The sequence below is a fragment of the Mobula birostris genome, chromosome 5 (genome assembly GCF_030028105.1).
Source record: "Mobula birostris isolate sMobBir1 chromosome 5, sMobBir1.hap1, whole genome shotgun sequence".
NCBI lineage: Eukaryota > Metazoa > Chordata > Chondrichthyes > Myliobatiformes > Myliobatidae > Mobula > Mobula birostris.
The window spans coordinates 8783262-8810059 of record NC_092374.1 but is presented as its reverse complement, the minus strand read 5'-3'; the positions used below and the strand labels follow the sequence as shown (position 1 = coordinate 8810059).

Here is a 26798-nt window from a genome sequence, read left to right as displayed (position 1 = left end):
CTAGAGATGCTGCCTGGCCTGCTGCGTTCACCAGCAACTTTGATGTGTGTTGCAAGAACCTATCAGCCTCTGTTTTAAGTATACCCAATGACCTTGCATCCACAGCCATTCATGTCAATGAATTCCACAGATTCGCCCACCACCCTCTGGCTAAAGAAATTCCTACCCATCCCTGTTCTAAATGGATGTCCTTCTATTCTGAGTCTGTACCCTCTGCTCCTAGACTCTCCTACCATTGGAAGTATTCTCTCCATCTCTGTCTAGGCTTTTCATTATTCGATAGGTTTCAATGAAATCTCTCCTCTTTCTTCTAAACTCCAGTGAGTACAGGTCCAGAACCATTAAATACTCCTCATACATTAACCTTTTCATTCCCAAGATCATTCTTGTGAATCTCCTCTGTACACTCTCCAATGCCAGTACATCCTTTCAAGTTCAAGTTTAATTGTCATTCAACCATACATGAATACAGCCAAACTAAATGGCATTTTTCTGGGACCAAGGTGCAAAACAAAGTATCAACAGTTACACGAAAAAATATAGTCCTGGAGTCCATGAATGTTGCAGCAGTCTGCAGTTGAACACAATATGTCTTCTGCCCAGTAAACACTGGAGAGGCAGCACCGCGCCATCTTGGACACCGCGTCGCACTGCCTTCAGTGGAGCGTACCGACTCCAATTACTCTCTCCTGGACGGCTGTAAACAGACAACTCCACCACTTGATGCCTAATCCTTGCTATGAATGAGGGCACACAGCTGCCCCGGCGTCCGCCAACAAATCAGAGAATCGGACTTGCAGGATTCCACGTTAACAATGTTCAACAGGGTCTTGCGATCACAGGAAAAGTGACACCTTTGGTTGACCCTGTAAGAGCCTTTGTGATCAAACATGCCTCCATCTTACTGGAAGTACTGTTAAAATAAGGGATGCAAAACTGCTCACAGTACTCCAAAGTGTAGTTTGACTAATATTTTTCAAAGCCTCAGCATTACATCCTTGCTCTTATATCCTAGTCCTTTCAAAATGAATGTTAACATTGCATTTGTTGTCATTACCACCGATTCAACCTGCAAGTTAACCTTTAGGGAATCCTGCATGTGGTCTCTTAAGTCCCTTTGCACCTCTGATTTCTGAATTTGCTCTCTTTTTGTGAATTGTTGCTAGTGTTACTGAAATACCAGAGTCGGCAGATAGTGTGACCCAGACCGAAATCATCAACCTTCGCATTTTTATCATTTGTCCTTGATTTTATTGCATACATTGTGTCTGTCCGTCCTGACAAGAAGCTGAGAAAACAGTGAACTCCTGATTCTAAGCCCAAGTTGCCTGGGGCTGGAAATTCTTTCTGAGGAGATGCTGTTGAGAACTGACTAATTTGGAACAATAAACAACCTGTAATAAACACAAGAGATTCTGCTGATGCTGGAAATATTGAGCAACACAAAATGCTGGAGGAACTCAGCAGGTCAGGCAGTATCAATGGAGGGGAATAAACTGTCGACGTTTCAGACTGAGACCCTTCATCGGGACTGGGAAGGAAAAGGGAAGAAACAGTGTCCATAACTGTTGTGACTGTGAATGAAGTAGCTGGAGAGACACTGAAGCCGGTGATATAGAAGTCTTTAAGACAACAAGCAGTCATTTTTATGGAGACACACGTAGAGTTTCACATATCCAAAAGTTCATCACATTTTTATAACCTTAAGATCAAAGGTAACAGCAGGTGATTAAATACAATTTCAATGATTACAATGACTTCGTTCACTGCTGTATCTTGGGCTTCCTTTGAATTACATACATCTCATGGGAGACCCCTGATTGTTCAAACACTGGTTTTGGGACAAACTAATTGACACGGTATCTAAAAGCTTCTGAAGACACAGCCAAACACCCAAAATTAATGTTGTCAGGACTGTCTTCGAATACACAAATATCCTGAGTAAACAAAAACTTGATTGCTTATACCTGTAACAATGTTTGTTTACTAAGTGACGATATCTGTCTGGTCTGCCAGCTTGAACCCAAGTCATAACGGTGCAAATAACTTGGACATGTTCCCTGGTTTGATGTTGGCCAATTAACACAACCGCATTGTCTTAAAGTGTAGCTGATGCATATGTCAGCTGTTTTGCAAACCATCTCTCTTAATCTATGGACCAGCCTGTTTATTTCCAAAGATGTGCTTTTAACTTCTATTTCCTGCTTGCAATTTTCAATAAGAACTGAAGACTGGTTCTTGCTGGAGTTAATATCTGCTCTATTCACATAACTCCAAAATACTCACCAGCAATGACAATGATGGATTGTTGTTAAAAACTTATCACAAGTAACCTTCAGGGAGTGAAAACTACCTTCTGCTACATACAGTGTACACTCAGTGACTGCTTTATTCAATACCTCCTGTACCTAATAACGTGTTGACTGAGTGCATGTTTGTGGTCTTCTGTTGCTGTAGCCCATCCACTTTAGTGTTCAATGTGTTAGTGTTACCTCTGATCTCTCATTAACAAGGCTTTTTCACCCTCAGAACTACCGCTCACTAGATGTGTTTTGCTTTTCATGTCATTCTCTGTAAACTCTAAAAGCAGGGGTTCCTAATTGTTTTTTTGCCATGGACTGTACCATTGACCAACAGATGCATGGACCCTGGGTTGGGAACCCCTGCTCTAGAGACCGTGGTGTGTGATTATCAGTTCTCAGGAGATTATCAGTTTCTGACATACTCAACCACTAACGATCATTTCACGGTCAAAGACATTTAGATCATATTTCTTCCCCATTTTGATGTTTGATCTGAACAGCAACTGAACCTCTTGACCATGTCTGCATGCTTTATGCATTGAGTTGCCTCCACATGATTGGCCTATTAGATATTTGCATGAATGAGCAGGTGTACAGGTGTACCTAATAAAGTGGCCACTGAGTAGCTCCACACCTCCCCTTCCCCGCAGCCCCTTAACTTAAGTTCATCCACAATTTGGCTTGGTTAAATTTTGCTAGTGTCTCCCCTTCCTATGAATGAATATGGCATTACCCTGTCACACTTCCACCCTGCACGAAATTCTGCAGATGTTGGAAATCCAGAGCAACACACACAAGGTGCTGGAGGAACTCAGCAGGTCAGGCAGCATCTGTGGAGGGGAATAAACAATCGATGTTTTGTGCCGAGACTCGTCATCAGGACACTTTATTTTTCTCCATAGATGTTGTCTGACCTGTTGAGTTTCTCCTGCATTTTGTGCCTGTTTTTCTGGATTTCCAACATCTGCAGAATCTCTTGTGTCTATGACAACTTTGCAGATGACATTAAAATAGGTGTTGTCATTGACAGAAGGTTATAAAGAACTCCGGCTGAGGAAGGGCAAGTGCAGTTTAATTCAGTAAAGTGCATGGTATACCTTCATATTTTGGCTCAACATATCGACTTTCCTTAGATGCTGCCTGACCCGAGCTCCTCCAGGAATTTGTATGTATTGCTCTGGATTTGCAGCATCTGCAGAATCTCTAGTATTGGCTATGTTACTAAAGGCTCTCCCTAATGATGAATTATTGTCTGTTCCCTCAGCACTATATCATCTGCGTTCAGTTCACTGGCTGCTGTGACCATGGCTGACCTTATTAAACCTCACTACCCAAACATGTCTGAGCAACGAGCCACACTCATATCCAAGGGTCTGGGTAAGTACTGCTGGAAGATAACCTCGCCGAAACACCACGTATCAAAATTGGGTGTTCTGTTCTGGTCGCCTCATTATAAGAGGGATGTGAAAGCTTTAGAGAGGGTGCAGGAGGAAACTTTGATACCAGGATTAGAGAGTAGTTCTTAAAAGGATTGGTTGAGCTTGCTAGAACTCTTTGGAAAAGTGACAGAATAGAGGTGTACAAGATTTAAGATTAGTTTTATTTGTCCCATGTATATTGAAACATACAGTGAAATACATTGTTCATGTTAATGACCAACACAGATGGAGGATGTGCTGGGGTCATCCTATGAGTGTTATTGCCATGTTTCTGATGCCAACTTAGCACGCCCTCAACTTACTAACCCTAACCCTGCACTAATGATAAAAGGCAGAGAGAGTATGGCGAGCCAGAGATATTTTACCAGGGCTTAACTTTAAGGTGTTCAGAGGAGAGTGTGTGGGGGGGGGGGATGTCAGAGAGAGATTTTCTTTTAAACACAGAGAATGGTGGGTGTGTGGAACGTGCTGCCAGGGGTGGTGGTAGAGGCAGATACATTAGGGACATTTAAGAGACTCTTAGATCAGCACATGGATTAAAGGAGGATTGAAGGCTATGAGAGAAGGAAGGGTTAAAATAATGTTGGAGCACATCAATAGTTGGTCTATAGTTCCCAGTTACTTAAAATTTAGAGATACAGAACAGGCCCTTCTGGTTCAATGAGCCACACTGCCTAGCTACCTTCCTGTTAACCCTAGCCTAAACACAGGGCAACTTATAATGATCTAACCAGTATGCCTTTGAAATGTATAAGGGAACTGGAGCACCCAGAGCAAAGGCATGTGTTCACAGGGAGAAACATGCAAACTCCTTACAAACGGCGCTGGAATTGAAATCCGAACTCTGATGCCCCGAGCTGTAATAGTGCTACACTGATCTCTGCGCTACCATAGCACCCCGAAAACGCACAGTTTTCTGTAGTGTCTGTAAGTAAAAGGGGTTTGGAGAAAGAATTCCAGGGATTAGGATTTTGTCTGCCAGTGGTTTATCAGTGAATGAATAAGAGGCCAGATTTGGGGATTGGATACCTGGATTCTGTGGCTAAAGGCAGGATGAGAATTATAATCATGATGGTGATATTTGGCCAGCTTCATGAGCACATGGGCTTGATGGGTGAACAAAATCCAGAAAAGTTGAAATGAGGGCAACAGGGATTGTCATTTGCTAATCTTATACACCAAATTGCATGTTGCACTCTATTTTTGCTTGTATTTGATATTTATTGCTTATTTATTTATTTGTTTTCTGTTTTTCTTTCTGTATTTGCACAGTTTGTTACTTCTTGCACATTGGTTGTTTGTCCATTTCGTTCTGTGCAGTTTTTCATTGATTCTGTTGTGTGCCTTTGAATTAACTGTGAATACCTGCAAGAAAATTAACTTTAGGGTAGTAAATGGTGATGTGTGTACTTTGTTAAACTTACTTTGAACTTTGGTCCACTCAACAGTCAGGACTTGGGGAAATGTGTACACTTGGTTCTTCAACCTCTTTCATGTTGTGCTTCTTAAAGTATTTGATCACTAAATCTGGTTTAATTAATTTTTAATTTACCTCTACCTCGTGTTATATTTCTTTTCATGCAAATTAATCCTATTTTGGAATGCAACTGAGCAACAGCAGTGGTAATGCCCCTCATCTCTCTGTTAAATCTTGAAAGCACCAAGCGACGGGAGATTAGAAATGCACACAAGAGTCTTAAGAGATAGAAAAGACTTAAGGTTGTTTTTCAAAATTATTGCTTTTTGGTTTTTTGGTTTATGAAGTCCTGAACAATAGCAACCTTCATAAAGAGTGTTTGGGGTGAAATAACCTAATATGCTGTACTGGGCAATATTTAACTGGAGGCATGAGAGGTATCTAAAACTTCATTTATTCATACAGCACAGAAATAGGCTCTTCATCCAGACCATATCCCTCCATACCTGTCCCGTCCATGTACTTATTCAAACTTCTCTTAAATGTTGAAATTGACCCCGCATCCAACCACTTCATCTCATTCCACACTCATCCCTCTGAGTGAAGAAGTTCCCCCTCATGTTTCCCTTCAATACTTCACCCTTTGCCCTGAACCCATGACCTCTAGTTCGAGCCTCACCCAACCTGTATGGACAAAGCCTGCTTATATCTATAACCCTCATCATTTTGTATCCCTCTATCAGATCTCCCCTCATTCTCCTACTTTCCAGGGAATAACGTCCTAACCTATTCCACCTTTCCCTAAAACATCGTTCCTTGGGGTGCAGATCTCGGACAATCTCACCTGGTCCAGGAACACCACTGGGATTGTGAAACGGGCCCAGCAGAAATTGCACTTTCTGAGGAAGCTTAAACAAGCATCACTCCCCACTAACATCTTAACTACATTCTACAGAGGCGTGGTTGAGAGTGTGCTGACCTTTTGCATCACAACCTGGTACTCCAGCTGCAGTGCTGTTGACAAAAAAGCCTTGCAGAGGGTGGTTAGGGGAGCAGAGAAGGTTATTGAGGTCTCCCTACCTTTTTCAGAGTCGATGCCTCCAGAAGACACGGTACATTATTAAAGACCCCTCACACCTCCATGAGCTGTTTGTTCTTTCTGCCATCAGGCAAACGTTACAGGAGCATCAAAACTAAAACCACAAGGCTACTAAACAGCTTCCTCCAACAGGTAGTCAGACTGCTAAATAGCTGCTCCACCTGACTCTGCTTTGGACACTTTTAACTTGCACTGGACACTTATAACTGATTTTAGTTGACATGTGGCTGTTGTGTTTTACTATTTATTGTTATGTTTATTATTTAGTGTTGCGTTTGTTATGTTATGATTGCACTGCCCCTGAGAAGCGCTGTCTCATTCTGCCCTGCAGAGCTGATGTATGGTTAGAATGACAATAAAGTTTTTTGAATCTTGAATCTTGAATCTTGAAACCCAGGTCCCCACGTTCCAGCAACATGTTAGTAAATTTTCTCTACACTTCTTTCAATCTTATTGATACCACTTGAAATCTGGCAGCTATTTACACTCTGTAACGACGATTGTGGGTAATTCTAAAGGCATGGCAGGAGGAGAATCATCCTGTGCTTCACAAGTGTGTGGGATCTTTTGTGCCAATCAGACAGGACCTTGGTTTAATATCCCTTTCTAAAGCACCTTATCCTTGTGTCCCTACTGGCATCCTTTTCTTGTTCCCCTTCAGCACCAAGGGTTTTTTTTAAACACATTCCTCCACTCTGGAATTTCCACCTCACCTGTCTACCCAAACCATGCATCTTTCTGTGTAAGACAGTAGAAATGACTGCACCTTCTAGTTGCTGTCCATAATCCTTTAGCCTGCTTCTCAGTGGTGCCTTGGGCCTTGTTGTGTAAGGGGAGGTGATAGGAGGAAGATTTTTAAAGACTACCTTTATTTGTCACAGGTACACCGACACAACATACAGTGAAATGTGCTGCTTGTGTCACTGATTAACACAGTCCCAGAATGTGCTGGGGGCGGCCTGCAGGGGTCACCCCACATCTAGCACCAACATAGCATGCACACAACCTGTACATCTTAAGAACATGGGGAGGAAACTGGAACACCCAGAGGAAACCCACGCCATCACAGGGAGAACATACAAACTCCTTACAGACGGTGGCGGGAGTTGAACCCCGATCTCTGGTGCTGTAAAGCATTTCGCTAACCACTACGCTACCATGCTGCTGTGCCATACTGTACTATGTTTATGTTAGAATTTAGAGGTGCTGAGTTACTGGTGGAAGAAGGAAGGAGATAATGGGAATTGTTTCTGCCTGTCACCCTCCAGCAGCAGTCACCACATTCACTCTCCCTTCCTTTTATTGTCTACCGCCAGTTACCATTCTCCTTCCTCTGTCTCCTATCAACACTCCTCTTCCTCCTCTGTCTGACTCCATCTGCCCGATGTTCTTCACCCACCCTTGATCCACCAATCACGTCTGCTCCCTGTGTCATCACTCCCCCTCTTCTGCTTGTCAGCTTCTATATCCTATCTTCTGTCTTCACATTCTGCCCATAAAGAATCTTGAAATGTCCACAATTCAACAGGTGCCTCTTGACCTAGACCATAAGACCGTAAGACAAAGGAGCAGAAGTTGGCCATTTGGCCCATCGAGTCTGCTCTGCCATTTTATCATGAGCTGATCCATTCTCCCATTTAGTCCCACTCCCCCGCCTTCTCATCATAACCTTTGATGCCCTGGCTACTCAGATACCTATCAATCTCTGCCTTAAATACACCCAATGACTTGGCCTCCACTGCTGCCCGTGGCAACAAATTTCATGGATTCACCACCCTCTGACTAAAAACATTTCTTCGCATTTCTGTTCTGAAAGGGCGTCCTTCAATCCTTAAGTCATGCCCTCTCGTACTAGACTCCCCCATCATGGGAAACAACTTTGCCACATCCACTCTGTCCATGCCTTTCAACATCTGAAATGTTTCTAATTCGACCTGTGGAGTTTCTCCTGCATTTTGTTTGTTGTTCCAGGTTTCCAACATCTGCAGCCTCTTGTCCCTCTTTCATGCTTATCGGGCAACTTTTCAGTTTTCTCAAACTCCCTGGGGGAGGGGGATGTTTTATTCCTACTATACCTGCAGCGTGATAACATGGCAGTTAGCACGGTGCATTACAGCGCCAACTCTTAAGATCGGGGTTCAACTCCCACCGCGGTCTGTAAGGAGGCTGTACATATTTCCCCATAACTGCGGGGATTCTTCCAGCTGCTCCCACATTCCTAGGACATTCGGGATTGGGTTAGTGATTCGAGGGCATGCTGTGTTGGTGCTGGAGGCGTGGTGGCCCTTGTGGGCTGCCCCCCGAGCACATCCCCAATGCAAGCGACATATCTTGCTGTCTGTTTTGAAGCACGCGTGACTAACAAGGGTGGCGTGGTAACAGAGTAGTTAGAGTAACACTGTTACGGTGCCAGTGACACAGATTCAGTTCCACCACTGCCTGTAAGGAGGAATTGGTGTGTTCTCCCCATGTGGGTTTCCTTTCTTGTGCTCTGGTTTCTATCCACATTCCAAAACCTACGGATTAGATGGCCACGTGGGTGTAATTAGGTTGTGTGTGCTCATTGGGCCCGAAGAGCCTGTTACTGTGCTGAATCTCCAAATAAAAATATGAAGCCAATCTTGATAAGAATCTCATCTTAACTCTTTTTGCTGGTGGCCTATTTTATTTGCCACTTACAGTTCATTCTCCTCTGTCTTTCCAGCCTTTGGTTATGGAATACTCTGCCTTGGAATGTCATACATCGCATCGCTGATGGGCTCAGTGCTGCAGGTGTTGTATGAAAGCCCTCTCTTTTACATTATTTCCATGTTTTCCCAATGCTTAGCTTCTTTTAATGCGCATCTCCTTCTTCAACCTCAGGCAGCTTTGAGCATATTTGGAATGATTGGCGGCCCCTTACTTGGCACCTTCTGCCTGGGAATGTTCTTCCCCATGGCTAATTCTATGGTGAGTTTCTTTTTGTTTTTGCAGGATTTTATAAGGTGTCAGTTCGTCAGCTAATCTAGTAGTGTAAAGGTATTAACCAAAGTCTTCAGAATCATGTACCGCCTCATTCATGTTGTACTAATAGAACAGGGATTCCCACCTTTTTATGCCATTAACCGAGGGGGGTCTGTGGACCCCAGGTTGGGAACCCCTGCCTTAGAGCAAAGAAAGTTGAGAGAGGCAACAGATGATCTACTGGGGAATCGAGCAGCGTCTGTGGGGCAGGAATGATTGATGTCCTGGGTCAAAGCTCTGCAGCAGGGCTGAAAGTGAGAGATGACAGGGGGAGCGGATCTCAGATCCTCCAGCAGGTTGCTTATTGCTCCAAATGACACCATATGAAGTTTCTTGTAAGGAAGAAGATTTGCTTTATTTGTCACGTGTCCATCGCAGCACGTGTCGTTTGGGTGCGCTGGGGCAGCCTGCAAGTGTCGCCATGCTTCCAGCACCAATAAAGCATGTCCAAGGCTCACGAACCCTAACCCGGGATTCCCAACCTTTTTTAGGTCATGGACCAATACCATTAAGCAATGTTCCCTTTTATTTGTAATGACCAGTGTGCACAAAAATCTTGTGCTGTGGAATTTTTTTCCCCAGTGACAACAACATGTGTGCACTGAATAATTTCTTCAATAAGAACAGTATAAATAAGCCAGTTGTAAAATCTGCAGACAAATCATCGCGAACTCCATGTTGTCAACACCATCTGCATCAGACACCGGAAAAGGAAATGCGAATGTGTACGATCGTGAAATATACTCAACGAGGTAGAGGACGACAACATCTTGAGCGCAGTTTAAATTCCTTTGTGCGCTAGTAGCAAAAGAATGTGTGTGTGTGTGTGTGTGTGCGCGCGCACTGCTTGGAGAAAATATTGCCATTAAGGGGCCCATGAATACCAGATTGGGAGCCCCTGCCCTAAACGATACGTCGTTGGAATGTGGGAGGAAACCAGAGCATCACGAGGAAACCCACGCAGTCACAGGGAGAATGTACAACCTCTTTATAGACATTGGACGGAATTGAACACCTGTCACTGGCACTGTAAAGCATTACATTAACTGCTATGCTATTGGGAGACTTTTCATCAGGATTCAGTCAACCTGAAAAAGATGATCACTTTTCTCTCTTAAGAGTCACTGCCTGATGTGCTGAGTATTTCCAGTAGTCACTGTGTTAAGGACATGATGGGTTTGAATGGGTTAAATTGTTTAATGATCTGATGTGCTAAGTCCTGGAGAATGATAGGATGTTATGCAAGATGTTAGTGACTTAAAGAGTATGGTGGAAACAGATTTATTGAAAAAGGAACCAGATTTGCAAGGATTGCGGAGAAGAAGACCAGCAGAACAGATTGTTTTTGATGACCTGAATGACCGCCTCTGCGATATTACTGTGGATAATTAAGTGGACCAGTCACTGAATTATCAGAATTTTAAATCCCGCAGTACTGGTCAAGAGCAAGAATTTGTTTGAAGTAAGACAATAAAGAACAAAAATTGGTGAAACTCTTGAATCGTCACTTGAGACCATCTGGTTCAGTAATACATTTAGGGAAGAAATCTAATGTCCTCCCCCCTTTAGGCCTCTGTAATTTTACTCTGGTGAAAAAACTAACTCCAAGTAATCATAATGTAGGAACAGAGTTAGGCCACATGGCCCATTGAGTCTGCCCCACCATTCAATCATGGCTAATCAGAATCGGGTTTATTCTCATTGACATATGTCATGAAATTCATTGTTTTGTGACAGCAGTACAGTGCAGGACATCAAAATCACCAAGTTACAATAAAAATTACTTAAACAGTACAAAAGGTGAATAACGAGATAGTGTTCCTGATGGGTGGGCAAGAAACTATTCCACAAATGTTTTTTAACCCCATTTTTAAAGTGTGGATGTTTCAGGTCTAAACCTGATGAAGGGTCTCGGCCCAAAACCTTCTGGGTCTTTATTCTTTTCCAGCTTAGCTTGACCTGCTAAGAGCCTTAAATCCACCCAAAGACTCAGCCACCATAGGCCTCTGGCAACGAGTAACCTAACATGTCCTTCGGTCTAGTGACAATTGGGACAGTTTTTAAGTAAAGTGTAATCTTGTAATTGCAATGATGTATAATTCCTCCACAAGGGTCATCTTTGCTGATCTTTCTCTACGTGCAGGGTGCGATCTTGGGCTTGGTGGTTGGCCTGATAATGGCATTTTGGATCGGAATTGGCAGCTTTGTTTCCAAATCAACACAGCTCTCATTCGTAAACACTACCGGTGTCCAAAATGTCACCATCTCTATGACATCCACTGCCATTTCAATGGCCAATACAACGCTGGCAGCGAGTGCAGGGTAAGTGTGAGATCCAACAGGGCAGTGAATTTCGCGGTCTTTACTTAGAGCAGATGTTCCCAACCTGGGCTCCACAGACTCCTTGCTTCATGGCATTGCTCCATGGCATAAAAAACGGTTGGGAACTCTGATTTAGGGATGCAGCATGGTAACTGGCTCTTCTGGCCCAATGAACCCACGCTGCCCAGTTACACCCACAAAACCAATTAACCTACTAGTCTGTACACCTTTGCAATGTGGAAGGAAATCAGAGCACCCTTGGAGGACATCCCTTCAGCCAGAGGATTGATAGTCCGTGGAATTCCTTGACACAAACAGCTGTGGAGGAAACTCGTGGTAACAAGGATTTCCCTCTCCTTTCTTCCCTTTCCAAATCACTTACAGGTCCACTCAGTCTAGGTCCAGAAGATTAAAGATTAGTTTATTTGTACAATGGAAAAACAGTAAGAGAATGCAGCAGGAAAATACCAGCTGTATTCTTTACAGTATAGGTGACTTGGGTTCAATTCCCAGCATTGTCTGTAAGGAGTTTATATGTTCTCCCTGTGACCGTGTGGGTTTCCTCCAGCTGCTCCGGTTTCCTCCCACAGTCCAAAGACAAACCAGTTGGTGGGGATTAATTGGTCATTGTAAATGGTCCTGTGATTAGGCTACGATTAAATCGGGATTGTTGGACGGTGCAGCACAAAGGGCTGGAAGGGCCTATTCCGTGCTGTATCCCAATAAATAAATGGTAGACAATCAGGTGCAAGAGCTACAACAAGGTTAGGTGGTGAAGTCAGGAGGTCATCTTTAACAGTTCAATTCTGAATGATCTTAGAAGATTCTTGGCTCTGTCTTCCACTACCTTGTGTAAATTGTCTTCTGTTCTACAGTCCCACAGGCCTGAAGAAGTTCTACTCCCTCTCGTATTTATGGTACAGTGGGTTCAATGCAGCCACCGTAGTTATCGTGGGACTTCTGGTCAGTTTCCTAACAGGTAGAGTACAAGATTATTCAAAACAAAATGGTGAGCATCGAGTCTCATTTCTAACCATCACCTTTCAAGTTGTACCATAGGGTCCATAGAGCACAAGTTCGGATCCCACGCATGTTTCATTCCTGACAAAAGTCACCAGGTCGGTTGTCTGTTTGGAAAGCTGTCTTTGTGCCCACTTTGGTTACCGGACTCCAAACCCACATCAAATTGGTTACTTCAGAACAGCTTCCTGGTGAGAACGAAGTCACTCATCAAAGCTCTGCAGTATCTCCACCCAAAACATCGACCATCGGAATCAGTTGATCACTGATTTATATGTCGTGAAGTTTGTTGTACTGCAGAAATAAGATTACAATAAATTTACAAAAAAAGTGCAAAGAAATAATGGGGACATAATGTTAAGGTGACTGGAGAAAAACATAGGTGGGGAAGCAGATTTTGTGTGTGTGGAGTGTTGACCTTCACTAGTCGGAGATTGAGTTCAAGAGCCGTGAGGTAATGTTGTAGCTCTAAAAAATGCTGGAGTATTTTCAGATCTGGTTGCCTCATTATAAGAAGGATGTAGAAGCTTTAGAGAGGATGCAGAGATTTACTAGGATGGGGAGAGCATGTCTTATGAGGACAGTCTGAGTGAGCTAGGGCTTTTCTCTTCGGAGTGAAGGAAGATGAATGGTGATGATAGAGGTGTACAAGATGATGACAGGCATAGATTGAGTGGACAGCCAGAGACGTTTTCCCAGGAGGAATTGGCTAACACCCTGGTTCGGAGAAACCTTGCCTTGTTTCTATATACATTATAAGGTTATACATGTTATGTACATGTATATAGTTAAATGACAATAAACTTGACTCATTATAGGAAGGAGGTGGAAGCTTTAGAGATGGTGCAAAGATTTACCCGGATGCTGCTGGAATGAAGAGCATGTCTTGTGAGGGGAGATTGAGCAAGCTATGGTTTTTCTCTTTGGAATGAAGGAAGATGAATGGTGACTTGATAGAGGTGTACAAGATGATAACAGGCATAGATCAAGTGCATAGCCAGACTTTTTCCAGGCGGAAATAGGTGATTTGAGGGGCAATATTTTTAAGATGATCGGAGGGAAGTGGGGTGGGGGATGTCAGAGGTGTTTTTTTTTACACAGAGTGGTGCGTGCATGAAACATGCTACCAAAGGTGCTGATAGTCAGATACAAGAGGCATTTAAACATCTCAGATAGGGATGTGGATGATTGAAAAATGGAGGGTTATGTGGGAGGGAAGGGTTAGATTGAGCTTAGAGTAGGTTAAAAGGTCATGGGCCAAAGGGTGTGTTCTTTGCTGTGGTGTTCTATGTTTTAACAAAAGGAATAATAAATTAGTGTTCATAGACTGTTTAAGAATCTGATAGCAGCATGTCCTTCAGCCGCTGCAGATGATGCCTGACACGCTGAGTTTCTTGAGCAGTTTTTGTTTTCTGTCCAGATCACGGTATCTGCTGATTTGTGTCTATAAAAATACTGATACCACCAAGGCCTTCTCCACTATTTTCAAGAATCAACTCTTATTTACCATAAACAATTAGATGTATTAGGAACTTGCTGTGGTTTGTTGTTCAGGGCGTGACATGCAACAAAAAAAAAACAATATTCAGCAATTATAACGAATTCCATACAAAATTGGGTGGCGTGGTGGTGATGTGTCTCTACCAAAGGAGGTCTACGGCCCTCCTTCCTTCTGCTCGCCTGCTGGTCACCCTTGGGCAAGGTGTAGCACCGGCTTAGGGTCACATGAAACCATGGGAGCAGGTGGTGCACATCACAAGTCCTGGTTATGCAACCACCGACAGCAGGCAGACAGTCTCTGAAGAGTATTGATAATAGCTAGGGTCTCCTGCTTTGTAAAGACACTGCCCAGAAGGTTGCAATGGCAAAGCACCTGAAGAATTTGCCAAAAACAATTGTCATCATAGACCATGATCGCCCATGTCATATGATACAGCATAGGAATGATATAAAATCAAGTTACAGGTGTCCCCCACTTTTCGAATGTTCGCTTTACGAAACCTCACTGTTAGGAAAGACCTACATTAGTACCCTGTTTTTGCTTTCAGAAGGTGTTTTCACTGTTACGACAAAAAAGCAGCGCGTGTTCCGAGCAGCCGCTCTCCCTCGGATTCTCGCCGGAATTGCTTTAACACGTGCCTGTGAGCAGCCGTTTGCAAGATGAGTTCTAAGATATTGGAAAAGCCTAAAAGAGCTCGTAAGGGTGTTACACTTAGCGTAAAACTAGACATAATTAAGCGTTTTGATCGTGGTGAATGAAGTAAGGACAACGTGAGTTTGGCTTGTGGTAGCTGACGAACATGATGTTGAAGAGGTTTTGGCATCCCATCACCAAGAACTGATGGATGAAGAGCTTATGCAATTGGAAGAAAAAAGGATAACAATCAAAACCGAATGAGTAATGATAAAGTTTGACTTTAATTTTGAAAGGGTACGTCGATTTAGGGGATATTTGCAGGATGGTTTGAGTCCTTACAAAGAGCTGTGTGATAGAAAAATGCATGAGGCTCAGCAGTCAAGCAAGCCTTCTACATCAGCCACAGCAGATGATGAACCTCGACCTTCGACGTCGAGGCAGGCAGTCATAGGAGAAGATGAGCTGCCTGCTCTAATGGAAACAGACGATGATGAGATGACACCCCAGTGTCCCACCACCCCAACTCCCAGGCCATGGACAGATACCGATTCGCGGAGAATGCCACGGTAGCTGGGAGGCAGTCAGCACATCTTTAAGAAAAAATGCAGAAATAAACATGCTAATTCATTAGGTGCCGCTGACACGTAATTGTCGGCCCAGATCAGAGACGACGCAATTGGAAATTGGCACTGACAATTACGTGCTGGGTGGCACCTAATTAATTAGCATGTCTGTTTCAGCTTTTTCCTTAAAGATGTGCTGTGTGCCTCCCGGCTACCGCTGGACCCCTGCATGCTTCACGGCAATGTATCTCTCGGCGGCCTGGAGGGTGGGGGCCACTGCACCACCCAAACTCCGACTCAGCCTGGCACACCATCATCAGTGTGCTGGGGGCTGTCCCGATTCTGGTAAGTGATACTACACTGTACATACATTATTTCTGCTTTATATCGACTGTACTTTTACGTGTTATTTGGTATGATTTGGCAGCTTCATAGCTTAAAGATTACTGGAGAGCACTTGCGTCGTGTTTTTGCCAATAGCACTTGCGTGAGATTTTCTGCCGACGGTGCTTGCGTGAGATTTTCGCTACGGAGAACAGTTCAGTAATGATTGTGGAAAAGTATTTCTACTTTATATAGGTTGTGTATTTATCATATCATTCCTGCTTTTACTATATGTTATTGTTATTTTAGGTTTTATGTGTTATTGGCATGATTTGGTAGGTTATTTTTGGGTCTGTGAACACTCACAAAATTTTCCCATATAAATAAATGGTAGTTGCTTCTTCGCTTTACGACATTTCGGCTTACGAACCGTTTCATAGGAACGCTGTACCTTCGGATGGCGGGGGAAACCTGTATAGGTTAAATTATGGATATGGAATAAAATGTGCATAAATACCATCGTGTTTACAATGTAAACAGCTTTAGATAGAGGGATGTGGAAGGTCTCTAACTAGAATGGTTGATCAGACAAACTGCCTGGGGGAAGGAACTTTTAAGATGGTATTTTCAACTACTACCTGAGCCTCCGCATCTAGCACCTCCTTTTCTGCAGCTTCTACCATTTTCAGCGGGACCCTGCCTCCTAGCACACCTCTACCTGCCCCCACCCCACTCTCCCCTTTCCGCACACTAATCTCCCTCTTGGCACGTCTGTAGATCCAAATTCATTTCCATAAATGCTGCCTGACCCGAGTTCAGTTCCTCCAGCATTTTGTGTGTTTTAAGTTGACGTGTAATTTTTGTTTAGCATTTTCCAGAAGGGAGCTTTTTCCAAAATGCTCCACAAAATTAGGCTTGTAATCCAAGACTATTAAAATTATTCCGGTATTGAAGTGAAGAGACATTAGCATTTGCCACACTTCTAGCTGTATGTGTTTGACAGTTTGTGTTATTTTGCTTCCTTTGCAGGTCCAATGAAAGGAGAGGATGTGAACCCTTCTACCGTGTTTCCTGTTCTCCATTATCTGCTCTTCTTCTTGCCGAAGCGATACAAGGAGAAGCTGACCTGTGGAGTCCGATATCAGCAAGCGGTAGGTGAAGGAAGTCAAAAGATTTCCCTCTCCTTCGTTCCCTTTCCCAGTTGCTGCAGGTTTAGGTCTAGGAGATTAAAGATCGGTTTTTATTTGCTGCATATACATCGCAGCACACAGTGAAATGTCGTTTATGTCAATGACCAGCACAGTCCAGGGATGTGCTGGGGGCTGCCTGCAAGTGTTGCCATACTTCTGGCGCTAAGGTAAGACCATAGGCACAGGAGCAGAATTTGACCTTTCAGCCATCGAGTCTGCTCTGCCATTCCATCATGGCTGATTTATTTTCCCTCTCAACCCCACTCTCAGCCTACCTAGCATGCCCACAGCTCACTAACCCTAACCCATATGTCTTTGAAGTGTGGGAGGGAACCAAAGAATACGCACATGGTCAAGGGAAGAACTTAAAAGCTCATTACAGACTCGTTACGTGGGAGTCGAACCTAGCCCGCTGGCTCTGTAAAGTGTTACCCTAACCACTATGCTACTGTGCCAGTTCCAAGGGAATGGTAGAATCTGGGAGTTGTCGGCAATTATTGCCGCGTCACTGAACTGTTCCCGCAACATATGAACTCACTTTCAAAGACTCTTCATCTCATGTTCTTGCTTGTCAGAGTTCTCTGTCCTAGGCCAGTCTTTGAAGATGTCCCAAGGTGTAACCATCTTCCCATCCCAGGGATGAGATCTTTGTTAGCATATCTGTAGCTCTGGGTTTTTATGGGATGGGGTTGCTAGCCCCATGGTCAATCCTCCTCCTTTTGCAGCTGGGCTTGGCAGAGTTAATAACAATGTAGAATAAAGTGTAAACATTACAGAGAAAGTGCAGTGCAAATAACAAAGTGCAAAATCATAATGTGAGGTTGTGAAGTCGCGAACCCACTTTATTGTACAAGAGGTCTGTTCAAGAGTCAGAAAACATCGTGATGAAAGCTGCCCTTGGGCCTGGTGATAACATGGCTTTCAGGCTTTTGTATCTTCTGCCAAATGGGATAAGAGAGAATGTGGGTGGGTCGATGATTTAAGATTGTTTAATGTCAGTTCCAGTACACAACTGTAAAAGGAGAACAAAATAATTGTTACTCTGGATTTGATGCAGCACAAAAAGAACACAACAATAATTTTTTAAAATACAGTAAGTACAAACACCTAAGATAGCTTATACATGTCTGTTGTATGTCCATGAAGTGATGCTAGCACAGGAGTGTCTGTGCACAAGGGGACTGATAGGAAATGATAAAGTAGTGGTGGCAGGGGGTGTGAAGGGTGGAGGTGTTGCTCAGTCTTGCTGACTGAGCAACGAAGTAGTGCAGTTATGTTGCTCTGTGAAATGTCAGTTCCCCGCGAGGCTACTTTGCCTGATGGCTTGTTATTCTTGCCGACGCAGAACACTGAGCCCAGCCTCCAGCATTCGCTCGTGGCGCACAAGGAGTCGAATGGAGTGGTGAGCCAGGACACGAGTTGGGTGGATCGGAAGCAGGGGCTCGGCGAGGAGTTGGACAAGGACCTGGATATAGTCAAGACAGATCTCGCGGTGGAGGTCCTCCAGGAAACTCCTTTGTAACACTAGATCCTGAATGGCATTGGTACCCGGGCACGTAAAAGGTTTCCACAGTGTGTCTTCCAAAACTCCAGAGTTAAAATGACCCAAGCCTGCAGGACCAGAAACGGGGTCCTTTGAAGTCTCGCCCCTATCTCCTGAACCCGTGGAGGATCTGTCCACAGCCTGATTGTGTAATACACAAGAAAAGGGGGTTGGCGGGATGAACTGGATGTGGGGAGGCGGAGACTGCCTGGAAAATCTGCAAATTGTGCTGAGCTGAGATGGCTCTTAGCACAGCTGGTGCTGCTGTGATAATCACTGCATTCGGCCTTGGTGGACAAGTGGTGACGTACCACTGGTCACCTCGGGCTGTCGAAGCAGTGTCTTCACCATTGCCTGTTTGGCAATCTCTGCTTTTAAATTTTTCATGAATTGCAGTCAACAAGTTTCAGAGGTTATGGAATCAAATATGGGGTTGTGGATGAGAGCAGGCTTCTTTTTTGTTTCTGGGTGAATTATTGGCTTGTTTAAATTTACTTTCCAATTGTCTGATTGTAATCAGCTTACACAGGGCCTCGAACACGGGCATAATTTTAAGATGATTAGAGGAAAATATAGGGGGGAATTTCAGTTCTTTACACAGAGCGGTGGGTGCGTGGAATGCTGACAGGTGTAGTAAAGGTAAGATGTATTAGGGGCTTTTAAGAAACTGAGACAGGTACATGGAAGGAAAGGGTTAAATTCATTTTAGAGTAGGTTAAAAGGTTGGCACAGCATTTTGCAGTCATTTATTCGGACTGTCCTCTCAGTCTCTGTCTTCTGGCATGTCGAGCATTTGTGAACTCCCTCGTGATCTGCCCCTCTTGATGCTCCTTGAGACTATTTGGAACCAGCCCAGGTGGCTTCTCCTTGCAAGTCACTATGGGTTGTGTGCTGACAGAACACAACAGATCACTGAGTTTAATCAGATTCACGTGGGGCCATTTGTTTAAAGTTTAGCTTTTGTGCAGTTGTTTTGTATAAATCAGCTCAGTGTGTGAACATAATCTTTTCCCCAGCCAAAGCTGGAAGTTCCCATTAGCAACTTGACTGCCTCCTGAAATTTAATCAAAATCTGGTTTAATATCACTGGCAAATGTTGTGAAACATGTTGTTTTGTGGCAGCAGTACATTGCAATAGCTAATAAAGGAACTAAATTACACAAAGAAATATATATGTGCAGTGCAAAAAGGAAAACTGAAATATAAGAGTGAGGTAGTGTACAGGTTCATTGTCCATTCAGAAATCTGAGGGCGGAGGGAAAGAAGCTGTTCCTAAAATGTTGAGTGTGTGTCTTCAGGCTCCTGTACCTATTCCCCGATGGCAGCAGTGAGAAGAGAGCTTGTCCTTAATGACAGATGCAGCCTTTTCAAGATGTCCTCGGTGCTGGTTAGGTTCCCAAGTGTTCAGGGAGTTGCTCATTGCCAAAGGCTTAAATATCGGTTTGAGTTGGTCTTTATCTGAGATTTGTCTACGTAACTACCCACCCTAAACGGAGTCAGGTAAGCTGCACCAATGTAGGTTATCCTGTGAGCTTTCAATGTGCAAAAGTTTAGCCTTGATTTGAGCTTGGGGCATGACAGGCTGGCCAAAATTCCACCTGCAGCATCAAGGTCCAGGAGTTGTTTACCTTCATCATGAGCAACCAAAAGCTCATTAAGGAGTTCGTCAAACAGCCAGAGCTTTCAGTTGTCTAACTGAGCCCAGGGCTGTAGTGCTCGCTGCCCGTCGTATGAATGTCCTAACTCCTCACTCCTTCAGAATGTTTAATGCTGAATATCCGGTATAAAACGGAGAACACTGGGCGGTTAGCACGAGACTGTTACAGCTCGGGGCCTGGGATCGGGGAAGAGGGTGGGTGGGTAGGGTGAGAATCAGCAGGATAGGCAGCTTCTGTGGAGAGAAACTGGTTAATGTTTCGAACCCTGGCCTGAAACTTTACTTGTGTCCCTGAGAGACTTCTGAGAAGTCTTCGCTTTGTTTCTTATTCCCTTTCACTCGTGCAAAGTTTACCGTAGGTTCAGTGAGCTGGTTCCATCATGTCAGTCAGTGAATAATTCCGAATGGAAGCAAGGTCGCGACTCCTGTCGTGTGAGCTTCAGTTGGGCTTGCTCTGTAAGCTTTACTCCCCTCTCTGGCGTGAACTATCTGATGATGAAGTGAAATAAGAAAAGTATCTGCACTGGCATTCCACCGTCCCTTGTAATCACTGAAATTTATGATGGTGTACATCTGTTTTCGTGCAGAAGCCTTGTAAATCTGCTAATTGCCTGGTTCCTGTATCACAAGCAGATTGTCACAGTAGGGAAACAAGCCCTTCAGTCCAACTCTTCCATGCTGACCATGAGGGCCATCTGAGCTAGTTCCATTTGGCCCATATCCCTCCTATCTCTATTACCTGCACGGATGTCTTTCACAATGTTGTTAATATTCCTGCCTCAACCACTTCTGGTGGCTCATTCCATAAGACATAGGGAGTAGAATTAGGCCATTCAGCCCATTGAGTCTGCTACACCATTTGACGATGGTCGATTTATTATCCCTCTCAGCCCCATTCTCCTGTCTTCGCCCTGTAGCCTTTGATGCTCTTACTAATCAAGAGCCTCTACTTCAAATATACCCAAAGGTGTGACCTACACAGCCGTCTGTGATGATGGATTCCACACATTCATCACCCTCTAGCTGAGAAAATTCCTCCTCACCTCTGTTCTAAAGGGAAGCGTACACCACCTTCTGTGTGTTCTAAACATACACCACCTGCATGAAGAAGTTATCCTTTGGGTCCCTTTGAAATCTTCCCCTCTCACCTTAAACTTCTGTATCCTCTAGTTTTTGATTCACTTTCCCTAGGAGAAAGGCTTTGCATTCACCCTAACTATGCACCTCATGTTTTATGTCTTAAGGTCAAAACCTCCTATAAATGGGCAAGGCTTTTTTTTTAAAAAAAACAGTGATGGGTGTCTGGAAAGGTTGAATGGAGAAGACAGGAGAATAGGGTTGAGAGGGATAATAAATTGGCCATGATAGAATGGCAGAGCAGACTCGATGGGATGACTGGCCCAATTCTGCTCTTACAGTGTGGTTTTTGTCATATGAATGCACTGCCTTGGCTGGTGGTAGAGGCAGAAACATTAGGGATTTTAAGAGGTAAGCACATGGCTGTGAGGGAAATTGAAGGATATGGACATTGTGTAGGTAGAAGAGATTAGTTCAGTTGACCATTTCATTCCTAATTTAATTGGTTCAGCACAAAATTGTGGGCTGAAGGGCCTGTTCCTGTGCTGTACTGCTCTTATATTCCATGTTAACTTGGACTCCTTTGCTGGGTGAAGGTTCAATAGCTGTCATTTTTCATGGGTGGTTTAATTTCACCTGATCTGTTGTTTGTCAGTATGTGGTTGTCACGGTCAGGGTCAGATTTTGGAGTTCATCCTTAATTGACATTAAACTGAGTGGAATGTTGGGGCATTGCAAAGAATGGTTTAAGATCGATCACATCAACGTATCTGGTATGGAGGGGCCACTGCACAGGATCAGAAAAAGCTGCAGAAAGTTATCAACTCATCTAGTGGGTAGTAACCTCCCAGCATCCAACTGATCTTCCAAAGGTGATGCCTCAAAAAGGCAGTATCCTTCATTAAAGACCCTCATCTCCCAGGACATGCCTTCTTCTCTTTGTTACCATTGGGGAGGAGGTACAGGAGGCCGAAGATGCACACTCAATATTTTAGAACAGCTTCTTCTCCAACGCCATCAGATTTCTGAGTGGACAATGAACCTTGATATTTTCTCCTTCCTGTTCGAACTACTTTTTTTAAATATATATACTTATTGTAAGTTTTAGGTTTTTTTTTAACTATGTACTGCTGCCATATAACAACAAATTTCACAACATATAGCAGTGATATTAAACGTGATTCTCATTCTGAACCTTGTCTGGACCAGAACTAGATGAGAGTAACATATCTCCCAACTGTCTGAACTTCTTGGTATTTTGTGCAAAATCCAGAACTTTTCTTTAAGTGGAACCATATTGTTTTCATAATTAACATTCAGATTTATTTATTTACCTGTGTACATTGAAACACACAGTGAAGTGTCATTTGTGTTAACAGCCAACACTTAAGGATGTGCTGGGGACGGCCCACAAATGTTGCCACAAACTCCACGCCAACAAAGCACGTTCAGCATAGCAACACAGAACACAACAAGCAACAAAACGACAGCACCAAAACAATCATCTTTGAATAACCTCTGCCTTGTCACAGTTGCTGCTTTTGCCTGTGTTTGTCTGTATTTCACAAAACAGGCCCTTTGGCCCATCCTAACTGTGCCCATCCTTTTCTCCTGTCTACACCATCCCACTTGTCTTGCATTCAGACTGCATCCTTCCATACTGTGACTATTTGTCTGAATGCCTCTTAAATTTTGTATTTGTATCTGATTCCACCACCACCACCTCTGTCAGTTCGTTGGTTATGTAGCATGTTGTATGACATGGGTGATCATGGTCTGGTCATGATTGCATTTGGCAAATTTTTCTGCAGTAGAATAGAAACCATAGAAAAACTACAGCACAGAAACAGGCCTTTTGGCCCTTCTTGGCTGTGCTGAAGTATGTTTCTGCCTGGTCCCACTGACCTGCACACGGACCATATCCCTCCATACACCTCCCATCCATGTATCTGTCCAATCTATTCTTCAATGTTAAAAAAGAACCCGCATTTACCACCTCGTCTGGCAGCTCATTCCACACTCCCACCACTCTCTGTGTGAAGGAGCCCCCCCCAATGTTCCCTTTAAACTTTTCCCCCCTCACCCTTAACCCATGTCCTCTGGTTTTTTTCTCCCCTTGCCTCAGTGGAAAAAGCCTGCTTGCATTCACTCCATCTGTACCCATCATAATTTTATATACCTCTGTCAAATCTCCCCTCATTCTTCTACGCTCCAGGGAATAAAGTCCTAACTTATTCAACCTTTCTCTGTAACTGAGTTTCTCAAGTCCCGGCAACATCCTTGTAAACCTTCTCTGCACTCTTTCAACCTTATTAATATCCTTCCTGTAATTTGGTGACCAAAACTGAACACAATACTCCAGATTCAGCCTCACCAGTGCCTTATACAACCTCATCATAACATTTCAGCTCTTATACTCGATACTTTGATTATTAAAGGCCAATGTACCAAAAGCTCTCTTTACGACCCTATCTACTTGTGACACCACTTTTAGGGAATTTTGTATCTGTATTCTCAGATCCCTCTGTTCTACTGCACTCCTCAGTGCCTGACCATTAATCCTGTATGTTCTACCTTGGTTTGTCCTTCCAAATGGAATGGTAGAATTTTTCCACCATTGCCTCCTTCTGGGCAGTGTCTTTACAAAACTGGTGACACCAGCCATTATCAGTGCCCTTCAGAGATTGTCTGCCTGGTGCCAGTGGTCGCATAACCAGGACTTGTCCGCCAGCTGCTCATATGACCATCCACTACTTGCTTCTATGGCCTCGTGTTGCCCTGATTGGGGGGGCTAAGCAGCTGCTACACCTTACCCAAGGGTGACCTGCAGGCTAGTGGAGGGAAGGAGCATCTTGCACTCCTTTGGTGGAGACGTATCTCCACACTGCCATCCTCCTCCATCAGCTATGTATTGATATCAACCAGAAAGTGCCCCTCCCCAATTCCTTCCACTCTCCTATACCCTCTTGGTTTTTTTTGGAGGGGAGGGGTAAAATATTTTGACTTTCTCCCTGTCTGTCTCATAATCTTGTATCCGGTCTTCCCTCTGTTCCTTTCGCTTTAGTTAAAAAAAAAAGCCCAATCTATCCAGAATCTCCTCATATCTAAAGTTGTCCAGTTGGGTAACATTCAGGTGAATCTGCTCTGTACTCTTTCCAGTGCAATCACATCTTTCCTGTATTTTGTCACCCAGAACTGCACACAGTCCTGCAGGTGTGGTCTAACCAGTGTTTTGTAACGTCGTCTCAATCCTTGTATTCTATTGACTTATTTTTATTTATTTGGAGATGCAGTATTGAACAGGCACTTACGGCCCTTTGAGCCGCGCCACCAACAGCCCACCGATTTAACCCTCGCCTAATCACAGGACAATTTACAGTGACCAATTAACCTACTAACCGTTATGTCTGGACTGTGGGAGGAAACCAGAGCACCCGGAGGAAAGCCACACCTTCAACGGGGAGGACATAGAAACTCCTTACAAAGGACATTGCAATTGAATTTAGATCTCTGAAGTGCTGTGCTGTAGTATCGTTGCACTAACCTCTATGCTACTGTGGCCCCCTTGCCTTGACCCAAGCATGCCTCTTCACCATGATATCTACCTGAGTCAGCGTTTTCAAGAAACAATGTAATTGGTCTGTTTCTTAGTGTCATAGAGCACATAGCACAGAAACAGGCCCTTTGGCCCATCTAGTCCATGCTAAACCATTTAAACTATCTAGTCCCATCAACCTGCACCGGGACCATAGCTCTCCATATCCCTTCCATTCATGTACCTATCCAGACTTCTCTTAAATTTCAAAATCTCATCCACTGTTTGCCCTGGCATCTCGTTCCAAGTTCTCATGTTCTCCTTAAACATTTCACCTTTCTCTTTTAACCCATGACCCCTAGCTGTAGTCTCGCCCACAGTGCCCTATTTACTGTATATCTCCAACCCCTATTTGACCTCCAGTTGCGTCACATCAGTTGGTATTCAGATGCATTTATCCTATATCTTTGGTTTTGCCCTTAAACCAGCCCCACAAACCTCAAAAAAAGAGCAGCTAAAGCTGAGCCGTGACAGGCCGCAGTTTAGCTCCACCTTGACCAGAATTGGGTTGGATTGAACTCCATTTGCTAACGTTCTGCCCAACTTTCAAACGGATCCACATCCTGCCTGTAGGCTTGAAATGATTCCTTACCAACTGTGTTGCTATCTCCGGTGATCCGCAAATAAACTGAATTGTGCTTTGGTGGTGAGTCATTAACATTTATCACACTAGCAAAGGTTCCAGCACTGACCCCTGAAGTGATTACAGACTGTTGATCAGATAAGCCTCCTTCTACTGCTCCCCACTGCCATCTATCACAAGCCAATTTTATTTCCAGTGATGGTAACCATGTGAATAGTGTACACTCGTCCTTCAGGGGAGAAGATCGCACCTGGTCTAATCTGTGTGTGCTCCACACCCACCTTTGCTACCCCTCTGAGTTTGCAGATGATTAAGGAGAGATGGCAGGGAGAGTATTCAAGCTGCTTACAGGCAGCAGCTGGAATTGAATCTTTATTGATGATCGCTGGTAATGCAAAGTAACTGCTTGTGCATTGCATTACAGCACCAGTGATAGGGGTTCGATTCCAGCTGCTACTTGTAAGGAGTTTGTATGTTCTCCCTGTGACCGCATGGGTTTCCTCCAGGTGCTCTGGGTTCTTCCCGCGTTCCAAAGACCTGTGGGTTAGGGTTAGTGAGTTTTGGGCATGCTCTGTTGGCGCAGGAAATGTGGTGACTTTTGCGGGTTGTCCAGCACAATCTGACAAAAATGATGCATTTCACGATATGTTTTGATGTACATGTGACAAATAAGGCTAATCTTTTGACAGTGTTGTTCACATCTTGTGAGCAATTAACTGTGTACTGGGCTGTGAGATTGTCAGAAAGACTTGGGAAGGAGATATGTGCTGATCCATTTTTATCTCCTCCTCACTAATCTCCCTCCAGGTATGTATCCCTGTAAGTGACAGGTATGTCCATTTAGCTTCTCCCTTACCCCCATTCAGGGCCCAAAGCAGTTCTTTCAGGTGAGGCAACACTTCACCTGTCAACCTGTTGGGGGTTGTCTATTGTATCCGGTGCTCCCGATGTGGCCTCTTCTATGTTGGTGAGACTTGATGTAAATTGGGGAACCGTTTTTGTCAAACATCTTCGCTCCACCCTCCGAAAGCAGAATTTTCCCATAGCCAATCATTTTAGAAACATGGAAAATAGGTGCAGGAGTAGGCCATTCGGCCCTTTGATCCTGCACCGCCATTCAGTACGACCATGGCTGATCATCTAACTCCTTCTTAAATATAGCCAATGAACTGGCCTCAACTGTTCCCTGTGGCAGAGAATTCCACAGATTCACCACTCTCTGTGTGAAGAAGTTTTTCCTCATCTCGGTCCTAAAAGGCTTCCCCTTTATCCTCAAACTGTGACCCCTTGTTCTGGACTTCCCCAACATTGGGAACAATCTTCCTGCATCTAGCCTGTCCAATCCTTTTAGAATTTTATACGTTTCAATCAGATCCCCCCTCAATCTTCTAAATTCCAGAGAGTATAAGTCTAGTCGATCCAGTCTTTCATCATATGAAAGTCCTGCCATCCCAGGAATCAATCTGGTGAACCTTCTTTGTACTCCCTCTATGGCAAGGATGTCTTTCCTCAGATTAGGGGACCAA

The 26798-nt window shown here is 44.0% G+C and overlaps 1 protein-coding gene across 6 annotated transcripts in view; it reads left to right on the top strand.

The window, feature by feature from the left end:
• The window catches only part of slc5a6a (solute carrier family 5 member 6a), a 79848-nt gene extending 59622 nt beyond the window's left edge, over window positions 1-20226 (top strand). For 3 of the 6 annotated variants that reach the window (XM_072257565.1, XM_072257566.1, XM_072257564.1), the window contains 7 exons: window positions 3568-3680; window positions 8963-9030; window positions 9121-9207; window positions 11405-11583; window positions 12459-12562; window positions 16657-16778; window positions 18163-20226. In XM_072257565.1, the coding sequence (XP_072113666.1) occupies window positions 3568-3680; window positions 8963-9030; window positions 9121-9207; window positions 11405-11583; window positions 12459-12562; window positions 16657-16778; window positions 18163-18339 (850 nt within the window). In that variant the 3' untranslated portion in view covers window positions 18340-20226. Of the gene's footprint in view, window positions 1-3567; window positions 3681-8962; window positions 9031-9120; window positions 9208-11404; window positions 11584-12458; window positions 12563-14651; window positions 15263-16656; window positions 16779-18162 lie in introns of those variants that run through there. The other 3 variants (XM_072257567.1, XM_072257569.1, XM_072257570.1) reach the window with 3 other exon arrangements.
• The last annotated feature ends 6572 nt before the right edge of the window (window positions 20227-26798 follow it).